The sequence below is a fragment of the Trichosurus vulpecula genome, chromosome 2 (genome assembly GCF_011100635.1).
Source record: "Trichosurus vulpecula isolate mTriVul1 chromosome 2, mTriVul1.pri, whole genome shotgun sequence".
NCBI classification, from domain to species: Eukaryota; Metazoa; Chordata; class Mammalia; order Diprotodontia; family Phalangeridae; genus Trichosurus; species Trichosurus vulpecula.
Window position 1 is genome coordinate 327,753,384 of NC_050574.1, and position 25,829 is coordinate 327,779,212.

The 25,829-nt window shown below is 40.9% G+C and overlaps 1 protein-coding gene across 1 annotated transcript in view; it reads right to left on the reverse strand.

Annotated features, from left to right (window-relative positions):
- Positions 1–25,829, reverse strand: part of LOC118836121 (lactotransferrin-like) — a 36,356-nt gene that overhangs the window by 1,733 nt on the left and 8,794 nt on the right. The window contains exons 5-16 of the mRNA XM_036743473.1: positions 24,298–24,442; positions 22,353–22,408; positions 21,277–21,455; positions 16,744–16,912; positions 13,544–13,707; positions 11,143–11,233; positions 10,576–10,632; positions 9,126–9,278; positions 8,548–8,695; positions 4,241–4,308; positions 1,470–1,654; positions 294–477 (exon numbers count right to left, since the gene is read on the reverse strand). Of these exons, the coding sequence (XP_036599368.1) occupies positions 294–477; positions 1,470–1,654; positions 4,241–4,308; positions 8,548–8,695; positions 9,126–9,278; positions 10,576–10,632; positions 11,143–11,233; positions 13,544–13,707; positions 16,744–16,912; positions 21,277–21,455; positions 22,353–22,408; positions 24,298–24,442 (1,599 nt within the window). The remainder of the gene's footprint in view (positions 1–293; positions 478–1,469; positions 1,655–4,240; positions 4,309–8,547; positions 8,696–9,125; positions 9,279–10,575; positions 10,633–11,142; positions 11,234–13,543; positions 13,708–16,743; positions 16,913–21,276; positions 21,456–22,352; positions 22,409–24,297; positions 24,443–25,829) is intronic.

The following is a 25,829-nucleotide window of genomic DNA, read 5'->3' on the forward strand; positions in this document are numbered from 1 at the left end:
CTGTTGCCACAGATTACATCCAGGACTAACCTAAGGCTGAAAAGGGAAGAAAAGGGCCAACAGCAAGCTGGAGGGAAATCTCTGCGGTCACCAGCCACTCCCCTCCATGGCTGTTTATTAGAGATAGAAGTTGAGGACTATTTGATTATTTTTTGTCTCTTCCTCAGCACCTTGGACAGTGCTGAACCCATAACAGTTACTCAATATTTGTCAGACTTTATGATTCCTGTGTTCCTAAGGAATCCATTTGGTTGTTTTCTCCCTGTTTCCCAACGAGATTTCCTTCTACTTACAGGAAATTGAGCATTTCTTGAGAGAGCCAACAGCTGTGACATACTCTTGTCCTAAGAATTGTTCATAGGTGATGCGTTCTGGGAGTTTCGCCAAGCACTCAGTGTTGTCCTTGAATAGGAGGTTTTTGGTATTGGGAAGGAGAGTAAAAGTTTTTCGATCATTCCCATAAGTTCCATATTTGCTCTGGGTTAAAGAGAAGGATACATTATCAGCAGGCATCCATGGAGAAATGAGAAAAAAAATGGTCTGCTCAGGATCAGCTTTAGAGGAAGCTTCAAAGCAATCCAAAGTGACCTCTGGTGTCTTTCTTTTTACCTTGTCAACATTCTCCCTTCCAAATATTACCAACACCACCTCTACCACCCATCAAAACTTACTTGTTCTCTATCTGTTCTCCATAGAGTCATGTTTTGATAACTATGTTACTGTCTCTTCAGCTGCTGAAGGATTTCCACTTAATGCATTACCCTACTGAACAGAAATTTAAAATGACATTCCTAGAGATAATATACCTTTATCTAAAGGAATGATTGGTAGAATCTAAGGCAGTGGAAGAGCAGAGGGTTTTCAGGATCCTCCTTCAGTCATCCAATTAGGCAGCAGCTACCTGTTCTACCAATATACAAGTAAAGACCTTCCCTGGTATGCTCATTTAGGTTGTCATTCTTACGATATCTTGGATTCAGAGATGATGTCTTTTTCACAGTGCCCAGTGCTGTGCTAAGTTCTACCAGGGCTATTTCTGACTATCTTCATTTTAACTTTAAAAAGCAGATCAGCAAGGACAAAACTGAATCTATTTATCACAACCTATACCCAGGTCATCTAACAAGCCAGTTAAATATACCATCACTCTCACCTCTATAAAGGAATGAACTAAGTGAAATAGGGTAAACACAAGTAATCTTCACAAAATCTCCCAATGAGCTCAAGAAAAAAAACAGGTTGAAAAACTTCATGCCCTTCTGTTCTTGAGTCAGAAAGCTCACTCACAGAGGGTTCCTGTATGTTCTTCTTTTCTTTCTACACAGAGACTCATGACAGAGCAATAGCATTAACATATGACTACAACCAACGACCTGCTTTCAGTTTTAAGTAGAAGCGACTGGGTTCTAGACCCTAGGCAAGTCAAATTGAGTAAGGAAAAGGGATGGCAGGCCCTGAATTATACAGACCTGTTGATCCAATAGCACCTGGCGAACTAAGTCTGCCTTATCTCTCCGTGAGATTACGGCATGGTTTGGTGCCTTAGCCAGGTGGCATTCTGAGGCTCTGGTCACTTCCTTCTGGCTTCCATCTAAACATAGGAGCCTAAAGTCTTCGGTTTTCAGGTTTGCTGCCCAAGGTTCTGTATTCTTTCCTGAAAAGAGAATAAAAGTGACTATTGACAGCAACCATTTTGACTTTGGCTAGCTGTTAATCCACGCACTATCACCCATATAATTATGAGTACCTACGGATTTAATTTACAGCTTTATAAAAATCTATACATCTGTGCCATGGTGATGTAGGAAAAGAAGATCTACTGCCCCCCAGGAGGAGAGTTCAACTTCACATTTCATGACCAGTCATTCAGCCTCTCCTGACCACCTCCACTCATCACACTTTTTCTTGAGGCTCAGACCAAACTTCTGGTTTCATGACCAAGGAGAGTGTAATTTGGTCATCTGTTTCCAAATATCTCTTAGTATTAATGAAGACAGGAAAAAAAAAACTTGAACCTTCTGACTGCTTCCCAGACATTTAGCACTAGTTCTATACTTCATTTGCCAGGATCCCCTTGGGGATGAAATTCTTTGAGGAGTCACTTTTGAAAGCTGCTTCACAGACTCTCAATGAATACCATATGTCTGTGTACATTAGCACACTTGTGTGAATACGGATTTCATTGTCAGCTTTTTCATTTTTTTAATCTATCCCTTATCATACTTCTAGAGGAGAAGTGATGGATAGTGAAAAGGGTGCTCTCGACTTGGAGTCTGAGAACTTGGACTCAAATCCTGCCTGGTATCTGTAATAACCTCTGTGGTCTTAAGCATGATGTGGGACTCCTCTGGGCTTGTTTTTCATCAGTAAAAGGAAAGAGTTTGACTAGATAACCTCTGAGGTCACTTCTATCTCTAGTTCTATGTTCCTTTGTTTCCTGAGAGAATTCATTCATTCAAATGGTTTTGACTACCAAGTAAATGGTTGGCTACCTCTGTGTAGAAGACTAGCAAGTCCTCATGTCAGGCAAGGACTGCTGTTGTCTTCTACTACCCCTTTGTGTGAGTCCAGGCTCCAGTCAAAATCAACCTGTCATTGTCTCTTCCATACATTTTGTGTTTTTATACCCCCCTCATTCTACTCTGATGGAGGGGATGAGTCCTAGGGAGACCTAGAGCTGGAAGTGGTATCAGGCTGTCTAGTTCAACTTCCTCACTTCACAGATGAGGGAACTGAGACCCAGGGAAGCAGAACACAAAGAGTACAAAGTCCAAAAAGTGGTAATCATGAGAGTTGGGATGTAAACCCAGGACTTGTGAATCCAGGGCCATGCTCGCCCCACCTTCCATGACGACTCTTCTTTGCCCCATTTCCTTCCTCCTTCCCCATTCAATTCTTAACCATCACTCAAGGGTCAGCTCTGTTCTCAAAATCCTCTGAGAAAGTGTCTGAATCCCAACTGAACTCTGAATTTTGTGTTTGAAGGGAAAGTAGGTGGCCCAATGGACAGAGAGCCAGGCAGCAGTCAAAAAGACTCCTCTTCCTGTGTTCCATTCTGGCCTCAGATGCTTACTAGCTGTGTGACCCTGGGCAAGTCACTTAACCTTGTCTGCCTCAGTTTCCTCATCTGTGAAGTGAACTAGAGAAAGAAATGGCAAACCACTCCAGTACCTTTGTCAAGAAACTCTAAATGGGTCAGGAAGAGTCAGACATGACTGAAACAGCTCAACAACAACCACAACAAACGTCTACACTAGACATTTGGCAGTTAGTTATGGATCCTCTACATTAACCTTAAGCCCTCTCCTATATTTGACTGGGTTCAGTAAATCTAAAATTGTGAGCATCTAAGATGTGTGAAATCAATCTAAAAATACATTAACTGGAAATTAACAGTTTTCGAGAGGCATTATAGAGTAGGGGATAGTGAGCTGGCCTAGGAAGCAGCTAGGAAGTTCAGTGGATAGAATGCTAGGCCTAGAGTTAAGAAGACCTGGGTTCAAATTCAGTGTCAGACACTTTCCTATTAGACTGTGATATCCCTGAGAGCAGGGTCTGTTTTTGTATGCCCATGACTCAGCACAGTGCCTAGCACCTAGTAGGCATTTAATAGATGTTTATTGACTAACACTACTTCTTAAGGTAAGTAGTAGAGATAGTGTCAGCTGTTTGAATTCCTAGGTGATGCTACCGATTGCATCACAGTCTGTGCCATGATTGTCAAATGCTTCACATTAAACTATCATACTGTAAACTCCAAGAGATCTGGGCCCAAATCTCATCTATGCTTTATACATAATTGAATACTAGAACTCAAAGGGACCTAAGAAAGCAACTAATATCCAGCCCTTTCATTTTACAATTTAGGGAACTAAGACCTTGAGGGGAGAGATTATTTGCCAAGTGTTACATAAGTAACACCAAGATTTGAACTCAGGTCGACTAACTCAAAATCCAGTGTTCTTTTCATTACAATCCACTGCTTCCCTTAGCACCTGGCACAGTGCTCTGAATAACTTATATACTCAATCATTCTTTGTTGAACTGAATTGTCCAAGTTTGGTATAAAGGTCCATTGCCACCCTTGCTCCAGACTTCATGGTTCACTGGAACAGAGTTGTATCTGGAGCCCAGAGGAGGTCATGGATTTCCCCCACGTATCTAACTCACTTTCAGCAAAGTGCTGACCCATCGGAAAGCATGATTATACGAGCAGTCAAAACTAGAGGTAATCGCATACCTTCTACATTCTCCAGGACAGTGGTATGTTTCACAAAGGCAACATCTCCTTTATTCTCAACCAGGCATCTACAAAAGATGAGAGACAGACAATCAGATGAAAAGCAGGTCAGCACCAAGATCCTCTTTCATGAGGAGTATCTTTTTCACAGTCATATACCTTTCTTTTATGAGACTGGGGGCTTTAGAGCTAGAAGAGACTTCAGAGGCCATTGAGTCTAATCTCCCTATTTTCCAGATAAGGAAACTGAGGCCCAGGAAAGGTGCAAATCCTCTGATTCCAGAACCAGTGCTCTTCTTACTATGCCATGTTGAAACCACTATATTCATGTAATTCTTCCCATGTTCTCATAAAGAATACATTTCCATTCATTTTGTTGGTGTAAGATAGCTATCCTCATATTATTTTAGCAATGATAGAAGCCCTTACTTCCTACAAAATTTTAATGGTGTCTATATAATAGAATCTCTAAAACAAAATTTTAATACCTACTACTGATAACAGCAAATAACAGAAGGCAAATTAAAATTCTGTAATTTCTATTATCAGAGCACTTCCCCCCCAACCCCCCAAACCTAACAGCATTATAGACTATTTAATGATAAGGGTGGAATTGTTTGCCATCAACAAGTGTTTAAACATTGGGAAAGATTTGAATGCAATAGCTCTCTTTGTGAAATACAGCAATGTCCACTTTTTCATCTTATATAAGCTAGTATGGGGTGGGGGAGGAAGAGGTGGGGGAGAAAACAAGTGGGGAGAGGGTGAATAAGTTTCTGTTCATCACATTTTGGCTTTCAGATTTAGAGTCTTGTTTAAAATTTAAAAATTTTACTTATGAATCATTCATAAAATTGTCATAACTATGGAATTATATTTTAAAATGTAGTAACAGAATACTCACAGAACATCAGGATCACTAAAAGCAAACACAAATTGGAGATAGCTATCCCCATATTTGTGTGTCTTCTCTACTTGGGATTTGAAACCAGAACTAGATTGGTGGATTTGTTTCATCACCAAAGTATTGTTTATTAATAGTTTTATTTTCTTGTCTCTTCAGACATCTTAGTGTTATCCAATCATCCATAATGGGCCTTGGTGTATAATATTAATATTGACAACCTACTCTAATACCATTCACAGCTGTGGTCAAGGGGAGGATTCTAAACCAAAGAATAGAGGCAATCACAAAAAGTAAAACAGATATTCTCAGTTAAATGAGTTTGGAAATCTTTTTCCTGAACACAATCAGTATAATTAGGATAAGGGAAGAGATCAACTGGATAAAAAAAATCTTTGCATTTAATATCTCTGATATGGTTCTGATATCCATGATATAGAGGGAACTAACACAAATATATAAAACCAGAAAGCTATATTCCCCAATGAATTAGTGATCAAAGAATATGAACAAATAGCCCTCAGAAGAATTTGCAAATCATTAATAACTACATCAGATTGCTCTAAATCAACATGCAGAGAACTGAAAACAAATCAAAGCAAAACAAAACAAAAAACCTCTGAGGTTTCACTTCTCGTCCAGGATATTGGCAAAGATAACCAAAAATGAGAATATTGAATATTCAATGTTGGAAGAGTTGTGGGGAAATGGACATGCTGGTTCATTGTCAATAGAGTTGTAGATTTATTCCATTCTAGGAAATAATTTAGAATTCTGCAAAGAAAATTTCTAAAATGTTCTTGTCCTTTGACCTAAACCTCCCACTCTTAGGCTTGTACCTTAAGGAGATAAAGAATAAAATGAAAGTTCCCGAAGACCTATATGTAACAAAATACCATAGTGGCTCTTTTGTTAGGGACTAAAAATTAGAAAGGGGCTGCCCTCCTATTGGATAATGGCTAAACAAATTATAGTGTATGAATGTGATGGAATGTTCCTGTTCTATAAGAAATTACAAAATAGTTTCAGAGGCAACTGGAAAGGTATTTTTGAACTTATGCAAGGCAAAGTGAACAGAACTAGGAAGACAAGCTATATAATGTCAATATTATAAAGAAATTTAACTTCAAAAGACTTTAGAACTCTGATCAACGTGGTGATAAACCTCAACTAAGGAGATTGTAGATGAAATATGCCACTCACTTCTTGCCAGAGAGGTGAGAAACTTAAAATACAGAGAGAGAAAGAGAGAGAAGAATTATTTTGCTGAACTATTAATGTTTATCATGTGGCTTTGATTTATTTATTTTGCTCAGTAGGAGCGGGGCAGTGAGAGGAACAGATTATAAATGCATGTAAAAACAAATACTTTTTTTAAAAGAAAGTTTCTTTATATAAATAAAATATTCTATAATAAAACAAAGTATTTGCAAAATATTTTATTTTTAGCCTGGTCAAGATTGATCAACAATCAAGTCATTGCGCACCATACGTGATTGAGCGTGGTCAAACTGGTCAGTGATTCTTTATAGACCAAAAAGAAGCCAATGCTTCAGTCCCATAACCCATTTTTGACCAATCACAATTTATCCAACAGGTCAGCTGACCATACATTACATGAAACAAACAAAAAAATCTGATAGGTTTATAGTATCGAATCTCTCCCCTGAAACTACCTGTATAACCTTTGGCAAGTCACAACCTCCTTGTGCCTCAGTCTTCTATAAGATGAGGAGAGTAGACTATGTGACCTCTGAGGTTTCTTCTCCTCCCATAGCTATGATCCAAAGATCCTATAGACTTCTCTGACATTACAACTTTTTTTTCCAATGAACCCCCAAAGCAGGATGCCATAGAAAGTATGATGGATTAGGAGTTGGAAAACCTCGATTCAAATCCTAGATTTGTCACTTATAGCCTGTATGGCAAGTCACATGACTCTCAGTCCCTCAGTTTCCTTATTTGTGAAATAAGGGGTTGACCTTCAGTCTATGATTCTATGATCCCTTTGAAAGGCATCCAGGTAAAGTGGGGAGAGAGCTAGCCTTCCAGTCAGAATGAAGACCCCACGTCAAGTCCTTCCTCTGATATGTTCTAGCTCACTAACTGTGGGATCCTGGCCAAATCACCTCACCTCTGTGCTCCAGGCAACTATCAAGACTATAAATTATAAATCAGAGACCTGTCTGTGCTTGGTAGAAGGAATTTCCTACCTGGAAGTTTCAAACTCATGAAATCATGGGTCTGTCAGTAATTTATTTTATGATAATAAAAGAGGCAAAGCGACCATAGCCCTAGAATGAGCTCTAGAATGACCCCAGAACACTTTTGGACCCATAATTATTTTTTACAGGTGAGCAAACTGAGGCCCAATGTGCCCAACATCACACAAGTAAATAAGCATCAGAAGAGGGATGTGCTCTTGGGTTCTCTGACTCCAGAACCACCATTCTTTCCAGTGTAACATGCCCCCTTTCCCCTTAGCCATTCAGCTTCTAATCTTTACTGTCTTCACTCCAACCAAGAGGCAACAAAAGACCACATTGCTCATAACTCATGGTGTTACATCAGTCTGTTAGGAAAAAAAACCAACAACCCAACAAATCTATCAGTGCTGGCAGGACCCACAAATGACCCAAGGTCAGAGCCACCTATCTGGTCTACATCCTATCGACCTGTTCTAAAGCCTTCGATGATAGTTAGGAGACTTCATTACTAGCTGAGGCCCTGCCCCCCAACAAGCTGCCCAATCCTGAGCAAGTCACAGCTTTCTGAGCTTTGACTGCCCCATCTATAAGATGATGGGGTTGGACTAAGTGATCTATGATGTTACATTTCAACGTTAATCCTGTGCCAGTACCATTTTCAATTCTACATTATAGGGTAAGAGTGTACAAGCCATAATAATGAAGTCAGTGACAAAAGAACTAGGTTCAAGAAAATAGGAAGAAAAGCAGTAGGAAAGCAAAGCATCTTGGGGGTCTATGGAGAAAGAGTGCTTTCCTCAGGTGTCAGGGATGCTTGGGTCCCTGACCATGCCATTGTGTGCGTCTTTCTGTCTCTTCGAGGGCCTGTTTTGTAAGGGTGGTACCTTCTAAGTACAGCCCCAAGCTCCTAGGGAGAAGGATGAGTTAATGTATTGGAAAGGTAACAAGAAAAAAGGGGGAAGAGGGCAGCTAGGTGGCGCAGTAAGTAGAGCACCGGCCCTGGAGTCAGGAGGACCTGAGTTCAAATCTGGCCTCAGACACTTGACACACTTACTAGCTGTGTGACCTGGGCCAAGTCACTTAACCCCAATTGCCCTGCCTTCCTCCCCCCTCAAAAACAAAGAAAAGAAAAAAATGGGGGAAGAGGCTGAGGCTGATGGTGGTATTCTTAATAGGGCTAGATCTAATACCCTTACCTCAAAGCCCCATTATAACCATAGTAGGTTTCTTTGGTGCTAGAAGCACATTTATCCGAAGCTGGTGAGCCTGGTTTGCCAATGCATAAGGCACAGAGACTGGAAGCAGGATCAGCACCAGGAGCACAGGATTCACTGAAATATTTATCTGCATACAAGAAAGACAGCTGTTTCTACTTGAATCAATACAAAAGCACTTCTCTTTACTTTCCATGTTAAAAGCTTCTATTTTAAACTATATAACTGCCTCAGTGAAGTGAAGATATCTGATCATAAGCCCAGAACCTGAAACAAATTCAGATGTTCAGGTAGGTGTGCTGCCCATTGCATGGAGAGAAAGTGACCCCACCAGATGGTGATTAAAAAAATATACTCCCACCATCACCCAGGTCCTTTAGTGACCACTGTTCTCTTTCACATCTGCCCTCAATATCTGTTTTAACCTGATTCTAACCATATAGAAATGTTTAACACTCCCTGCCCCCAAGGGAAAGGAAGGATTTCACAATTTAATTTTCCTGAAGTCTCTAACCACTAGAAAAAGTCAGACAAATAATTTCCTCAAAGAATCAGCTTACCAAATTCACAGGACTGGGTTTTGTTGTATATCAAGCCCATGGGGATGTTCCAGCCAGCCGTTCTGCCAACCGCTGTGTGGCAGGATTTCTTGCCTTTTAGTGAATCCCATGTGAGATCAGTACCTGTTTTAACAACAGCCACACCATAATAGCCTTGAAAAAAAAAGATGCAAAAAAGCAAAAATTAGTATTATGAGACATTCCAGAAGGTGCCACTTGGTGCCACTAGACCACTTGGTCTACTTCATGTCTTGGGGGAAACAGACATATAAATGCCCCCAAAATTATGGAACTGGAGAGCTGGAAGGACCTCAGCAGCCAACTACTTCATTTATCATGGCTAGAAAGGTATCTCCACTATAACATACGCAGGAAATAGTTATCCTGGATGTACTCAAAAAACTTCCAATGAAAAAATCCATTATTTCTTAAGGAAACCTTTTCCATTTAATTGTTTGTATCCAGTCATTTTTCAGTTGTATGTGACTCTTCATGACCCCATTTTGGGGTTTTCTTGTCAGAGATACTGGAGTGGTTTGTTATTTCCTTCTCCAGTTCATTTTATAGAAGAGGAACTGAGGCAAGAAGGGTTAAGGGACTTGCCCAGGGTGACACAGGTGGTAAGTGTCTGAGGCCAGATTTGAACTCATGAAGATGAGTCTGCCTGAGTCCAAGCCTAGTGCTTCATCTACTGTGCTACCTAGCTAACCCAATACACATACATACACACACGTTTATATGTATATATGTAGTTACATGTATGTGTAAAATAATCTATGTACATACAATATAACATGCATCTCCATTCAGCTAACGTATATTATATTCTCTCATATACATATATATATATACACATATATCTATAATATGCACATACATGCATACATATATATGGGAGGGGAGAGAAAGAGAGAGAGAGAGTGTGTGTGTGTGTGTGTGTGTGTGTGTGTGTGTGTGTGTGATCAGAAATTTGTCTCCTCCCTACCTCCAGGAGAATCATCTGTCTTAGAGGTGGGAGATGAGAGAGTCACTTGGCATTTAATCCTGGCTGCTTGAAAGTGTACAGATTGGTTTTTACCATTTTCTAAGCAAAAAATACCTAAATGAGTCTGATCCCCTTCTCAGTCTGCCACAGGGCTAATAAGAATGAACCCAACCAGGGACTGTTCTACATCTTGAAATCTGTAGGAACAAATGCAATCCCCCAATGACTCTTTGCAACTGAACTTAAGAGTTTTTCTTTTCTTTTTAGTGGGAGAATAAGTGAATTTTTGTTAATTCAAAAAATCTTAATTTAAAAAAAAAACCTGACCTTGGTTTTCTACCATTTCATCTGCTGGGGCTCCTTTGTAGTTTTGCTTTTTATCACAACAGAAATTTTCCTTCCACCTCTGGAATTACCAATTCAAGTTTTAAGTGACATGTATAAGCGACACCAATTCAGACTCACCCTCAGCAGGTTTATTCTCACAATCAGGTCCATGACTGCCTGGTGCATCCTTAGGTGCTGAAATAATAAAGAAGATGGAGGAGTGAGTCATTTTCCATCTGCATTCACTAAATATCAAGTCTCCTTAAGCATAAATATTTATGCCATTACAATGTTATCCTATTAAGGAGAATTTTTCATTCTCCACAGTTCATAACACGAAAAGTGACAATGCATTCCCATTTTGGTTCCACCCTTAGAATGTGTGGACGATTCAGGCCCATGTTTTCTCTTTCCGCTTTCCTTTTCACCATTTCAGGGCTTATTAGAGTCTCTCTCCACCAGAAGCATAACAAGAAGACATAGTATTTGACCTTGGTGTATATATAGGTAGGAGCTAACCCAAGTTGTCTCAATTATCTCAGAGCTTTAAATGTTTAAATGATTATTAGTCATACTGTTTTAGCCCTTTGATATTTCCCACCCTTCTGCCTAAAAAAAAAAATCCCTAGTGAGAGCTACATGCAAAATCTTTTGTCCACAGTCCAGAGAGAGTCAAGCACAAGGAGAAATCTTCCCTCTACTCACCATAATTCTCTACCAGGACAGGCACCAGCCCACATTTGCCAGCGATATAGACGTATCCTCCATCAGTGCTCATGGCATCAGCTTCCCCTTTCTGTGGGGGCAAAGCAAATCATTACCAAAACATCTGGACTGGTCCCTGTTCCATGCAGCCTAGTAGCCCTCCATCAGGACTGCTTCAGTATGTGCTCGGTGGCAGCATTGACTGACCAGGGAGGCAGAAGGAGGGAGAAGGATGGGAAGTCCAGAACTTAGGAGGAGTGAACTGAATATCAATCTAATATAGCACACAATTGTCGGGGGGGAATAATAGCTCACATTTTATGTAGCACTTTATGGTTCACAAGGCATTTTCCTGATGACAATCCCCTGCACTAGGCAATTTTTAAATCATTATCCCCATCTTGTAGATGAGATAACTAAGGACCAGAGGAGCTAGCCGATCACAAAGCTATTAGAGACAGGTCTCAAACCAAGGTCCTCTGTCTCCCCACCATATCAATTTTTCTGGTTGTTTGACACCTCATAACTTTCTTTCACTTACCAATATTATTAAGTTACTTGTTCTCTCTGAATATCTCATCCAATCTTCCTATGACCACCCATACTTATTCATGAACTTCGGGATTAAGGGATGCAGTCTTTGGTTATGGAATATTTCTCTCTCATATAAATTATAATATTATTAAATTATAATGAAGCCAACTGGCCAGTATGGGGATGAAATCCATGATGACCTTAGCCTGAAGTCAAGAAGCCCTGAGTTCAAGTCTTTCTGACAGCCGAGTGACCCACTAATGGTGAATCTGAAGTGGTCATTTCAGAGGTGGAAGGAAATTTTATGTTGCTGTAAGTCACAACCTCTCTCAGCCTCAGTTTCCTCATCTGTAAAATGGGGGGTGATAATACCTGTGGCACCTATGACACAGAATTGTTGTGAAGCTCACTTGAGACAACATATGTACAATGCTTTGCATACTTTAAGGCATTGTATGTCAATCACTGTTAGCTTCTCTAGCACTGTGCTTTTCCCTAGTCACTGATCCCCTCACTTGCCCTCTGCAGACATCCACAGAGAGATGGAGACTACAATCTTTCCCCCATCAGCAGAATTGACCTTGGCTGTCTGCAGGCTCAGATGCCATCACTACCGGCTTGTGCTGTTCCCCATGTTGAAAGTCACTTCTAAGGCTCCTGGCATCACAGAGGTAAAGCTGGAAGGAACCTCCAAGGTCATTTAATCCAACCCCTTCATTTTATAGAGGAGTAAGAAAGTAGACAGTCTAGGATACAACACAGGAGCCCCAGCACATGACAGTTTAGAATGTTACTTTTTTCTAAAAACAAATGTTAAAAACTGTTTTTACATGCAACTGGGAAATAAGATATACAGGTAGTGGGGTATAGAAATCTATCTTGCCCTACAAGAAAGTAAGGGGAAAGGGGATGGTGGGGGGAATGGGGTGACAGAAGGGAGGGCTGACTGGGGAACAGGGCAATCAGAATACATGCCATCTTTGGGTGCGGGGAAGGGGAGAGATGGGGAGAAATTTTGGAACTCAAAATATTGTGGAAATAAATGTTAAAACTAAAAATAAATAAATTCATCTTAAAAAATAAAATAAAATGTTACTTTTTATAAATTCACATCTTTTATTGCAAGAAAATCCCACTCTCCTTGGCATGGTGAGGTGTGGGGATGGGAAGGGATTTGTTTATGTAAGTCAAGTCGCACGTGTTGCAGGGAAGGCTATGACTCTCTGGTGAGCAATAACACACCTTTGTGGACACACAACGATGAAAGAAAACATACTTTCATTGAGGCAAGGAGTAAAGATTTCAGATACTACCTACAAAGTACAAGTTCTTTGGCTCATTTCTGTCCATGTCACAAGGCTAACAGTGAACCAGGGGTGCCTAAAGAGACCCAGGCTTTCTTCTCAAGCACAGATTCCCACAAGCACTAAGAGGCATTCATTTATTAGTCTGGCACCACTGCGTTCCTGTGCATGGAGGAAGAGACTCAGTTGAGTGACAGTATAGAATGGATTGTCTGAATCGTGGCAGCCATACACTTGGCTCCTGGAAAGTTGGTGTTCAATGTAATTCCCTAACAGACTAGCCCAGACTCAGCAGAAATATTGTTATTATTCATATTCATCATCTTCTTTCTCTGTTAGGAATTTCCTACTTTTAATGATAGGAGTTTAGAGTTAGACAATACTTTCAATATCACCTATGCCAAGCCCTTCATTTTACAAGCAAGGAAACTGAGTCCCAGTGTGCCAAGCAGCTTGTTCAGGGTCACACAACTGGTAAGTGGTAGAGCCATACCTAGAACCAAGATCCTCTAGGCTGAAGAACCCTAAAACACCGATGCTGTACCAAAATGGGAGCTACTTACCATTATCTTGACAATGCAATCTTCAGAGTTTTCTCCCACCTCACACGCAATGACTCCATTACTAAACACGCTCCATTCGTCACATACTTTCTTTTCGTCGTGGTTTACTGTGCACCACTTCACCTTCTTGTCCCCTAAGGAATGGAGCTTGTCTAGGGCATGACCTGGGAAGAGAAGTCAGAGTTTGTGCTGCGAATCAATCCTTAAAATGCACTATGAAAATGCTTGAGCTGCGGTCAGTGAAAGATGAAACGACTAAGAAAACAAAAGTTTGATCTTCTGAGCTTTCTGATTTATTGAACGATGTGTGGCAATTGCCCAATAAACCAAGACTAGACTCCTCAGCTTAGGCCTGGACCCCAAATACCAGGAGAGACAGACTTTTCTATATTAAAAACAATTATTCCAATAAGGCCAATTAATTAAAAAGAAATTATGTCATCTGGTTCCTAATTAGATGAAAGAATAAGGATTTTCCAAATTGGGAAGGAAAGAGCCAACAGGTACAATTGCTTGAAATCAGAAAAAGAGGTGTCCCACTCCTCCCAAGTGTAAACAATCAAAGGAATGTGGAAACAATAACTGATTGATCAGGATGGGGCCAGCTTTCAGAAAAGAGATGAGTTGTGTGAGTTTGTAATTGTAAGAAAACTCCTTGCATCAGTTTTGGTGTCTAACGGGGTTTCTGGTCTGCATGACCTATGCAGGTTAAGGGTCTCTAGGAGTCAAGGAGAGGTGGTCCAGCTTCCCAGTCACACAGAGATAGGTTCAAACAAAACAATTAAGTTTTCTCCCATTTCCCACAGTCGCGTAAACTTTTCTCACGAGATAGAAGTTGTTCTAGACTCATAACTGAATAGGAAGGGAACTGAACTAATTCTTGAACTGAGTCACAATTGAGTCAATGTGGTTCACTCAATTCCCACAATTAACCATTTGCTGTCCTCATCCCTTCAGTGCCCTCAATTTCCTTAGAGTTGGGGTTTCTGGCACTAAAAGGAGGTTATCACCCATCCAGTAACCAGAATAATGCTTTCATTTCCTTTAACACCCAGAACTCATGATCCTTTGCATACTGATCTCATTACCTCCTCCTCATTCCCATTACACTCCAGGAAGAATCCTCCTGGCCTCCATCTTCTCCTCTTTAAAACTAGATCAAATGATCTCCAAGGTCCCTCCTGGCCCAAATCATACGGTCCTATAATCTTTAGAAAGAAGAAATGATTCTCTTAATCTCTAAGGGAGGCTGGGAGGGAAGAGAGGCAAAATAGGATCCCTGTAGATCTCTCCTAGGCCAACAGTAAGAACAAATTTAAACTTCTGGATTTTCAGCTTGCGGCTCACCCCATTAGAAGGCCATGCTCTCATGGTGTGGTAGCAGCAGCATATTACTACCAGAGAGGCTCCTTCCCTTTTTTTGTGTCTTGGTCAGCTCTGGAGGTTGGGTGAAGCCTATGGATCACTAAATGCACAAGTTAAGCCATCACTTTGTGGTGTTATTGGTCCTCTTCAAGAGCAAAGGACGAACAACAACTTCTCAGAGTAATGATTTTAAATAATTGAATGAAATGTTGGATTTCAGATAGATGGTAGTTAAAATAAAGATGTAATTTTTTTCCTATCCAAGACCACAGGCCCCTGAAATTTATCCCTGAAAGATCCCTTAGGAGTGCATGAACGCTAGATTAAGAAACTTTGCACAATGTCTTCAAGGATGCAGCTTAATTCACCTGTGTGACTTGTTCAAGTTAATAAGTTAATAAGAGAACCAGAATACAAACCACACCATAGAATCACAGATCTAGACCTGAAAGAGGCCTCAGAGGCCATCTACTCTGACTCCTTCACTTTGCAGATGGAGAAACAGAGGCAGAGAGAGGTTATGTGACTTGGCCTAAGGTTGTGCAGGTAGTAAGTATCAGTCTTAACCTAGCTCCTCTAACTTCTAGAACAGACCATTTTCCATTTCATTTCCACTCTGGCATACTTTCCTCAGGTGTAATTAATAATTACTAAGTGCCTACTATGTGCCAGGTATTGTGCTAGAGACTGTGGATAATTAAAAAACAAGACCAAAATATGCAAGGAGCTTACTTTCTAAATATTTCCTAATTAACTGATTTGACCTGGCCTTTTGAGGACCTCCCTATATGACTTCGGGAGAGTCATTTTCCTTTGTTGGCCTCCACATCTTTTAAAGGAGGGAAACAAACATATGATCTCTAAGATCCCTTCTACCCTTGAAATTCTCTGATATATGATCAGATTCTCAAATATATGATCTCTCAAATATGTGAATATATATTCTTAAATATATATGACCAAGTATATGAACTCTCAAATACATGATATGTATTCATATGTGATATGTATTCGTATATCACATATATTCATCATATATCATATATTCATGTATATATGTTATTTCTAAGGTCTCTATCACTGAAATTCTCTGATATGTAATCAGATTCTCAAATGTATGATCTCTGGAATAGATGAATATATATTCTCAAATATATATGATCAAGTATATGATCTCTCCAATATATGATATATTCACATATATTCATCATATATCATATATTCATATATATTATTTCTAAAGTCCCTTCCACCACTGAAATTCTCTGATACATGATCAGATTCTCAAATAGATGATATATATGGTCTCTCAAATATGTGAATGTATATTCTCAAATATATGACCTCTCAGCTCCCTTCTATCCCTGACATTCTCTAATTCTGTACTTCCCTAGTGTGTCAGCTTGGAACTGCGAGGGGTAGCAAGATTTCCTGGGAAGTTGATTGGGGAGGGGTGTTCTGAAAATTTCCTCTGTGACAAGCAAAATAGCCTCAGGGTTTAGTTCTGGAAACATTTGCCATCATCCTTCATCAGAACAAAATCCTCTAAAAGGCTACCAGATTCAGGTGACAAATACTGAGAACCATCTGGTCTAACAGCCAGCCTGTGGGAGACTGGCAGAAGAAAGCCATTTAAGCCCTCCAAGTCTCTGCTTCTCCATCTTATCAATTGCCACAAATTTTTAGAAAGTTCTTTGGAATTCTCAAAGGGCCAAATGCCTAGAAGTGTTATGATGTCTTACAATTCCCTCAATTGAGTTAGAATCGTGGCCTGCCCTATATGCTGACATCGCACTGCTTGGGCCCCCCTGGTGCTGACCAGAGTCTCTGCTTACCTTTAATAGGCTTAATGGCCTGGATGTATTGGTAGCCCAGGTACAGTTCATAGTCCATCTTTGGAGGGACCCTCAAAAGCCTGTTGGCAGTGTCCTTAAAGAGCAAGTCTTTTCCATGATCAGAAGCAAATAGCCTGAATTTGCCTGCTTTGCCTTTGCCAAAGTTTTCCTATTCAAGAAAAAAGAGAACCATGAATGAAAACTGCTAACAAGGGAGAGGTAACCCAGCATTTGGGTCTTTTTCTCGACATTCTCTCACTTAGTGACCTAATCTGATCCCATGCATTTGATGATCACCTCTATGCCATTGGTTCACCAACCTCTATATCCAGCCCTAATGTCTCTTGAGCTCCAGTCTGTTTCTTTCATCACCACCTGCCTACTGGACACTTCCATAAGCATTTCAGACTCAGAACTCGTGGTTTTATCCCACACACCCCTTTCTCAGCTATATTTCCCTATTTTGGTCCAGGGATCCAGCATCCTTTCAGTCACCCAGGTTCACAGCTTTGGAGTTTTCCTCAGCTCGTCACTTTCTCCACCCTCAACTTTTATAATCCCTGCTTAATCTTGTGATCTTCATAGCCTCTCCCATACGCACCCCCTTCTTTCCTCTTCACTTAGACCACCTTATTTCAGTCTCTCATAACTTCTCCCCTGTATTATTGCAAAGCCTCTGAATTGGTCTCCTTGTCCCATTTCTCTCTCCTCTCTATCTAACATATCGATCTCATAGCTGCCAATGTGATATTCCTAAAGCCCAATGTTGACAATGTTATTCCTCCCTACTCCATAAACTCCAATGACTGTCTATACCTACTAGGATTGAAATATAAACTCTATTACTTAAAGGCCTTCATATGCTGGCCCCAGTCTACCTTTCCAGTCCAATTACACATTTCTCCTTTTTGCCCACTCCAGGGTCCAAACCGGTTTACTTGCCACTCCTAAGACAGAAGATGCCATCTTCCATCGCCATGTCCACTTGCCTAGAATATACTCTCTCTCCACCTCTGCCTCTTAGAATCCCTTGTTTCCTTCCAGATTCAGCTCAAGTGCACCTTCTACATGAAATCTCTCCCCCTCAGCTGTTATTCAACTCTCCCATATATTGTTATTGTTCAGTTGGTTTCAGTTTTGTCTGACTCTTCATGACCCCAGTTGGCGTTTTTTTAACAAAGATACTGGAGTGGTTTGTCATTTTCCTCTCTAGCTCATTTTACAGATGAGGAAACTGAGACAAATAGGGTTAAGTGACTTGACCAGAGTTACACTAGCAGTAAGTGTTTGAGGCCAGAACTTAGGAAAATGAGTGCTCCTGACTTTAGGCCCAATGCTTTATCCACTGTGCCACCTAGCTGCCCCTGTCTCCCACATGACCTTGTATCTATTTTATATATGTTTTATGTAAACCTTTGTATATATGTGTTTTGTCTTTATGTCCCCATCACTTAGCATGGTGCCTGGCACAAAGCAGGCACACTATAAATGATTGTTGATTGGCAGATGGATTAAAAAGACAAAAAAAATCAGCCTACAAAAAATGAATAGAAACCACAAGGCAAAAATAACAGGTCAAGAGGGAGAAGGAATTTCTAACTAAAATCTGTTAGGCAATTAGGATTCAAGACCAAAAAGACCCCAGACCTACTATTGTATTTTACTTCTAGAAGATTGTGCAGAGGCCTAATGGCAAAGTAGATATAGCTATTGGGCCACTGGAAAGGGCAATGGGGAACCTTACATTCATCTAGTGAATGAAAGTGCTCGAAGAAATTATGTTCCTTAGAGGAACTGATTACATCCTGTAATTTATTTATATCTTAGCTCTTTTTCAGAACATCCCAGTCACCTCTCCCAAACCCAGGACTGTTAAACATCAGTGATTCCCTCTTATGTACTTCATAGTTTTGTCTACATTGTAGGCCTCCATTAATCTCCCAGTTCTATCTCCATTTATCTTATCCAAGACTTTCACTTGATTGTGTTTCTTCTAAAGCACCTAAGAATGTTCACCCTAGAGCAGTTGGATGAGAAGTATTTTCCCAGTTCTTTTCTCTTTGAAAAATGCTCTCCCTTACACTGTCAACAACTTTGATCATGTTGAGAATCATCCGCTCTTGATCAATTCTTACAAAATGTTCATGAAGGGAACATAGTGGCTATACTGGACTTGGTGTCAGGAAGAACAGAGTTCAAATCTGGCCTCAGATATCTAGTCATTGTATGACCTTGGGCAACTCATTTAAGCTCTGTTCACCTCAGTTTCCTTATCTGTAAAATGAGGATGGTTTCTAGGAGGTGCAGTAGATACAGTAGATATGGGCCTGGAGTCAGGAAGACTTATCTTCATGAGTTCAAATCTGGCCTTTGACACTTACTAGCTGTGTGACCTTTGCACAAGTCACTTCACTCGGTTTGCCTCAGTTTCCTCATCTGTAAAATGAGCCAGAGAAGGAAATGGCCTACCACTCCAATATCTCTGCCTAGAAAACCCCAAATGGGGTCACGAAGAGTCAGACATGACTGAAACGACTGAACGATGACAACAACTTAAGTCTCCACCTCAAAGGGCTATTGTGAGGACCAAATGAAGTAATAGCTGTAAAGCATTTTTCAAATCTTTAGGTGCCACGTGAAATGCTAGCTCTTCTTTCTATCACACGGAACATCAGTGGTGAATTTGTCTGTGGCATGTTAGCACAGACTGACAGATTCATAGGCTTACGGGATCCTAGCCTAGCCAGTGCATCAGCAATGCAGGAAGTGAATTTCTCTCTGTAGAGTACGGATGGCCTATGGGAAGGTACAGAGTGCAGGGGACAAAGTCAGAAGACCCACATTGAGGCCCAGCCTCTGTTAAACCTCTCTGAGCATCAGGATTCCTCAGTCTATAAACCAGAGACAGTAATGCCTGCCTAGACCGTCTCACAGGGTTATTATGAGAGTTAAAAGAACTGATAATAGCCAAAACTCGGATACCCCTTTGTGAGGCACAAAAAAAATTTCTACGTGATTTCTTATATGAACCTCAAAACCCCCATGTAGGGCAGACCTGCACAACCTGCAGCGCACAGGTTGCTTTCAGCATGCCAAAGGATGTTTTTTTTAGGGCTGCCTGAAATCCTTTAGTGGGCCACAGGTTGCGCAGGCCTGCTGTAGTGGATAAAGAATGCCAGTGTTATGTCTGTTTTACAGACAAAGAAATTGAGGCTCATGAAGTTTCAGCAACTTGCCTAGGGTCATCCTGCTGGTTAGTGACAGAGACAGGAAACGGCTTCTGAATCCAAGCTGAGTTAATTTTCCATCATACTGTGCTTTCTTAAGAATTAGGAGATAATGGACATAAACATGTTTTGTAAACTGTAATGTGCTGTGCCAGGTCATGTGTTTATAATGTTGAAGATCTAATGTGCTGGGAGCAACCTCAGGGCCACCCAATCCAATACCCCCAATGTACAAATGGGAAAACCGAGGACTAAACAGATGTCCATGGGTGAATGAGAAGACAGAGTATGAACACGGGCCCTCTAAGCCCAGAACCAATACTCTTTGTACATACCATAGCGTCATGATGCTTATTTTTCTGACAGACTTTGGGGGAAGGAAAGAAATCACCAGAATTCAAAAGGATTTAAAGAGGAACAGCAAATAGAAACATAGCGAAAACTTAGCAGAAGGAAACAAGTCATATGAAAAAATTCTCTAAATCATTAATAATTAGAGAGATGAACTCAGAGGTATCGCCTTACACCCAAAAAGGCAAATGCTGCAGGGGCCATGGGAAAACAGGCACACTACTGCAATGCTGGGGAGATGGGAACTGGCCCACTCATTCTACAAAGCAATTTGGAACAGTCCAGAACTGCGTACATTAAAATCTGTGTGCCCTTTCACCCAGCAATGCCAGCCACTACTACACCCCAAGGAGATCAAAGAAAAAGGACTCATGGGTACACAAATATTTATAGCATCTCTCTTTGTCATGGCAAAGAGTTGGACTCTGAGGGGATGCCCATCAATTGGGAGATGGCCTGACAAGTTAGGGTATATGAATGTGATGGAATACTATTGTACTACAAGAAATGTACAAAAGGGATTGTTTCAGAAAAACCTGAAAAGATTTGTATGAACTGCTACAAAGTGAAAAGAGCAGAAGCAGGAGAACTCTCTATACAGTCACAGCAACATGATAAAGATGATCAAATGTGAAAGACTTGGTAAATCTGACCAATGCAATGGCCTGCCACAGTTCCACAGGACTCGTGATGAAAAATGCTATCCACCTCCAGATAGAGAGCTGATAGACTCAGTGCAGATTGAAGCATATTTTTTTTCCTCTTCCTTTCTTTTTCTGTTTTTATATGGCTAGTGCAGAAATGAGTTTTGTATGACTTCATATTTGCAGTGAGTTTTATATTTCTCACTTTCTCAATAGGTGGGGGAGGGGATGGGCAGAGGGACAGAATTTAGAACTGAAAATAAAATAAAATTGAATTATTTAAAAAAGAGGGAAAAAAAGATGGCCAATACCTGTGCAGTGGAGAGGAGATTCCAGATCAGATCCTCCTTGCCATTCACACTTCGGGCCACCACAGCATGAGCTGGGATCTTGGCCAGGTTGCAGTCCCTGAACTGATCCACAGGTCTCCTTGTGTTATCAGGGCACAGTAGCTCATAATTTTCTTTATCAGACTCAGTTTGAAGGTTTTCTGCAAGAAGAAGCAAAAATTCCAAATGAACAAGGCTCCAAGGATGCATCCATGCCCCATGAACTCTATTTTCTTGAATCAGTATCTCAGCATCTCCTCTTGGAAGGTTGAATCTGACAAGACTGAGGCCAGATCTACTACAGGACAAACTCAAACAGAACAAGCATCTATTAAGCTTCTACTGTGTGCAAAGCACTATGATGAGCATTAAATGAGAAACATATTTTGAATACAAACAAAAGATCAAGAGGAAGAAGAAATCTCTGACTAAAATCCATAGTGGAATCAGAATTCTAGGCCAAAGAGATGCTAGGCTAACTATTTTGTCATGCTTCTAGAATCTTGGTGATACTACAGAGGCCTAAGGGCAAATTAGGTATCGCCTTCCCAAAGGACCAGACTTTCCTAGGAGAAATCTTGCATGTACTACTTGGCTATAATCAATTATCCACTAACATCACAATAATCTTCCTCCCGCCCCCTCTAGCCCTCACCTCCCTTGGCTATTGAGTCTCAGTGATTCCACCTTTCATGTTGCATATTTTTGTCTCCTTTGTATGGTTCTCACTCTGAAGGGCATTACAATCTAGCAGGGTGACCAGGCACCAAGGTGGGTAACTTTAATCTACAAATATCAGGGTGTGGGTAAGGATGTAGATGGAAAGGTTAATAATCAATGGAAGAGAGACCCGGAAAAGCCCAGGGCAGAAAATTCCACCTATCTTCCAACAGATGGTAAATGGCATAACCATAAGACCACTACTAACTTTTTAAAATTCTCTTCAGAAAAGAGTTGTAAGAAAGAACACAAAGGCAGGAAATAGAATAAGACTCAGGTTAGGCTGTGAATAGTGCTCGGGGTGGTGGGGAGCTGGGTTTCTCTACCCTGGTACTTACCCAACACAGTTGTGTGTTTAACAAAAGACACATCACCAACATCATCCTTCAGGCATCTAGGGAAAAGAGGAAATTACAAGAATGGGCATAGCCCATCATTAATAGCTTATCCTATGCTTCCCTATAGCCCTCACAGACATAGAAGCATACGGAGGACTTCCAAAGCAAGAGGACCCAAAGAACACCTAGTCCACCTGAGGCCCATAAGGTCACACAGGTAGGAAGGGTTACAGCCAAGATTCAAACCTAGGTCACCGTCCCTCCAACCACAACTCCTCTAGCACCCATTACCCAATTCAGCACTTAATAACACTGATGAATTCTGTCGACATGTGAAGTTTAACTGCAGTGAAGAGGAGAATCCTACTTACTTGCAGGTCTAGAATCGCCAAGGACTTTAGAAATGATTGACTCCAACCCCCTCATCCTGAAGATTTAGAGCCTGAGGCCTAAAGTGACTTGTGAGAAGTGACTCGACTCAGGTCTCATAGGCAGTAAAAGTGGGAGAGTCAAGATTCAGACTGGAGTCTTCTGACTCCAAATTCAGTTGTCTTTCCACTGGGCCAATGAGAGTTCTCATGTCCTGCCATGATTGGCTGGCTATTGTTTTATAGGCATCAGTCTAGTCTTCCCAGAGTAGCTAGGTGGTGCCATAGTGCACAGAGCACTCATCTTCTTGAGTTTAAATCTGGCCTCAGACACTTACTAGCTGTGTGACCCTGGGCAAGTCATTTAACCCCATATGCCTCAGTTTTCTCATCTGTAAAATGAGCTGGAGAAGGAAATGCAAACTACTCCAATATCTCTGCCAAGTAAACCCCAAATGGGGTCACAAAGAGTCAGACATGACTGAAATGACTGAACAACTAGTTTTCCTTCCCATCCCAATTCAATGTTCCTTCTGGGAGATTCTTGAGGGCAGTTGTTACTTCTGTTACTTCTGTATCCTCACAGTCCCTAATTCAGAGCTGGACATTCAGCACGTAACTAACGTCCAGGAGTGTATCAATTGTTGAGGGGGTTCAGGCACTGACCCAGGATTCTTCCATCCCTCACCTTTTGCATTCGTGTGTGTGTGTGCGCGCGTGCGCGTGTGTGTGTGTGTGTGTGTGTGTGTGTGTGTGTGTGTGTGTGTGTTTTAAAGTAAAACAATTTAAGAGACTCTAACATGAAAGAGAAATACTTCACATCTTCTTGGGGCCCCAGGCTGTCTGGCTAGAATTAAAAATCCATTTTTTTGTTCCTTTTTGGTAAGCATAGGTAATTTGGCCCTCGTTGACATGGAGAAGCTCTACTTTAGAGCTCTGCTGAACTATTGTGAGGCAAAACATCAGGAGAGGGAACTATTTAGAGGGAAACATCTATTTCAGAAATCTAGTAGAGTTAGACAGTCAGGAGGGGTAGGTGGAAGGGCCCTAGAGGGCCAGCTCGCATTGGCCTATAGGGAAAAGAGAGCCTTTTTTTTTTCCAATAGGCCAGAATGTGAGCCAGGGGGTGAGGGCCTTTTTTTCATAAGTAGTCAGCCTATCTCTAATAATCCAGGGGCTATCTTAGTTGGATTGCTGAATACTAGAGAACTTTCTCAGTAAGGCCCTTCCTTTATCTTCCTCCAGTTTAGGCCTAGACTAGGCCCAAGAAACTGAAAGAACCAGCAATAATAATAATAATAATAGCCCTCCTGCATATAATGCTGTAAGTTCTGCAAAGTGTTTTACATAAATTAACCACATTTTAATAAAAGTAGAGGTGACTATGGAAGGAGGGGACCAATGGACAGGCTACTTGCTGTCCTGCCCGACTTCTTTGGGAAACCAGGGGTCAGGATGGTTAAAGCTAAGGTGTGGCTGTTGATGGGACCCAAGAAAATCAGAGGGGTTGGGGAAAATGTTCACAGACCTATTGAAGCTTGAAGTTTCACTGGAGTTATGGGGAGGGTTCAACTTACTGGAAAGCTCCTGAGTAGCCAAAATAAGGTTCTCTGTCTGAGCAAGCACACTTGTCGCCACCTTTTCCAGCACACAAGGAACATAATTTAGGATTCTTCCCCAAAGCACAGGGAACACAGCTGCCAGAGAAGAATCTAGCCACAGCTAAGGAGAGAAAGAACAGCAGGTGTAAACAGTGTGAAGGGCATGTAGGGGAACACACAGAAACAATGCACTCATTAGTCCATCAAAGAGTGCTTTCTGGGCCTGCCCTCCTCCCAGAAGACATCTGTGTGAACATAGTGATCTCAACCACTCGCTTTTCCCTTTGGATGAATGAGTCCACAAGAAGGTCAATAATCTACTTCCAAGCACAATAATTATCCACTTGTCTTCCTAACAATCAGGCCTAGGCCCATCCTTCAAGTGTTGATTCTGAGTGAATACCCTGACCCAACCCTACACCTATGTCCTGGTTCCTGGGAAAGTCCCAAAACCAAGGAGATAAATTAGTTCTAATAGCTACTAGTTCAGTGGTTCTTAACCTGAGCATCCACAAACTGGCTTTTAAAAAATATATTTTGTTAGCTGTAGTCCAATAAAGTTAGCTCCCTTTATGATTCTATATATTTCATTTCATGCATTTAAAAACACTGTTCGGAGAAGAGATCTATGGTTTCACCAGACTGCTGAAGGGGTCCATCACACACAAAAAGGAGAAGAACCCCTGGGCTGGAAGAAGTTTCTGTAGGGCACTGTAGTATCCTTAGAGTACTACAAGGCAGCACACAGCCATCCAAGTCTGGGCAGGCATTAAAGGACACAGACCTCAGGCAAGAAGTTGAAATATGAATAAAAAGCCAAAGGTTCAGACAACATTTTTACAAAGCAAAATTTTCTTTCTTTTTTTCTTTCTTTTGTAAGCAATCAGGATTAAGTACCTTGCTCAGGGTCACATAATCAGTAAGTGTCTGAGGTCGGATTTGAATCCAGATCCTTTGGATTCCAGGGCTGGTGGTCCCACCAATGTACCACCTAACTGCCCCACAAAGCACAATTTTCAATCACAGAAAGAAATACCCACACCTTTACTCATTCCTATTTGTCCAAATAACCTTTTCTGTAAATTTTACATAAAATTGACCTTTCATTTGACACATAAATCCAAAGTTTGCATGCTAAATAAAATAAGGATTGCTGATGACTGATGACAATGGTAAATAATATTTCCTACTGTTGCCACTGTTAAATGATCATCCTTGTTGTGGTTGGTATCATTTGCCTTAGTGTGCCGGTTTCCAATGCGTGTAGTGAATATATGTGTATAATGAACACAGAATGTGGGAAAGTAGATCTAAAACTGGCCTCCGATATTTTACATGATTACACATGTACAAACTATATCAGATTGCTTACTGTCTCAGAGAGGGAGAAGGGGAGGGAGGGAGAAAGGGAGGAATAGAATTTGGAAATCAAAATGTTTTTTAAAATTTTTTTAATTTAAATTTAAATTTTTTAATTAATTTTTAATTGCTTTAACATGTAATGGGGA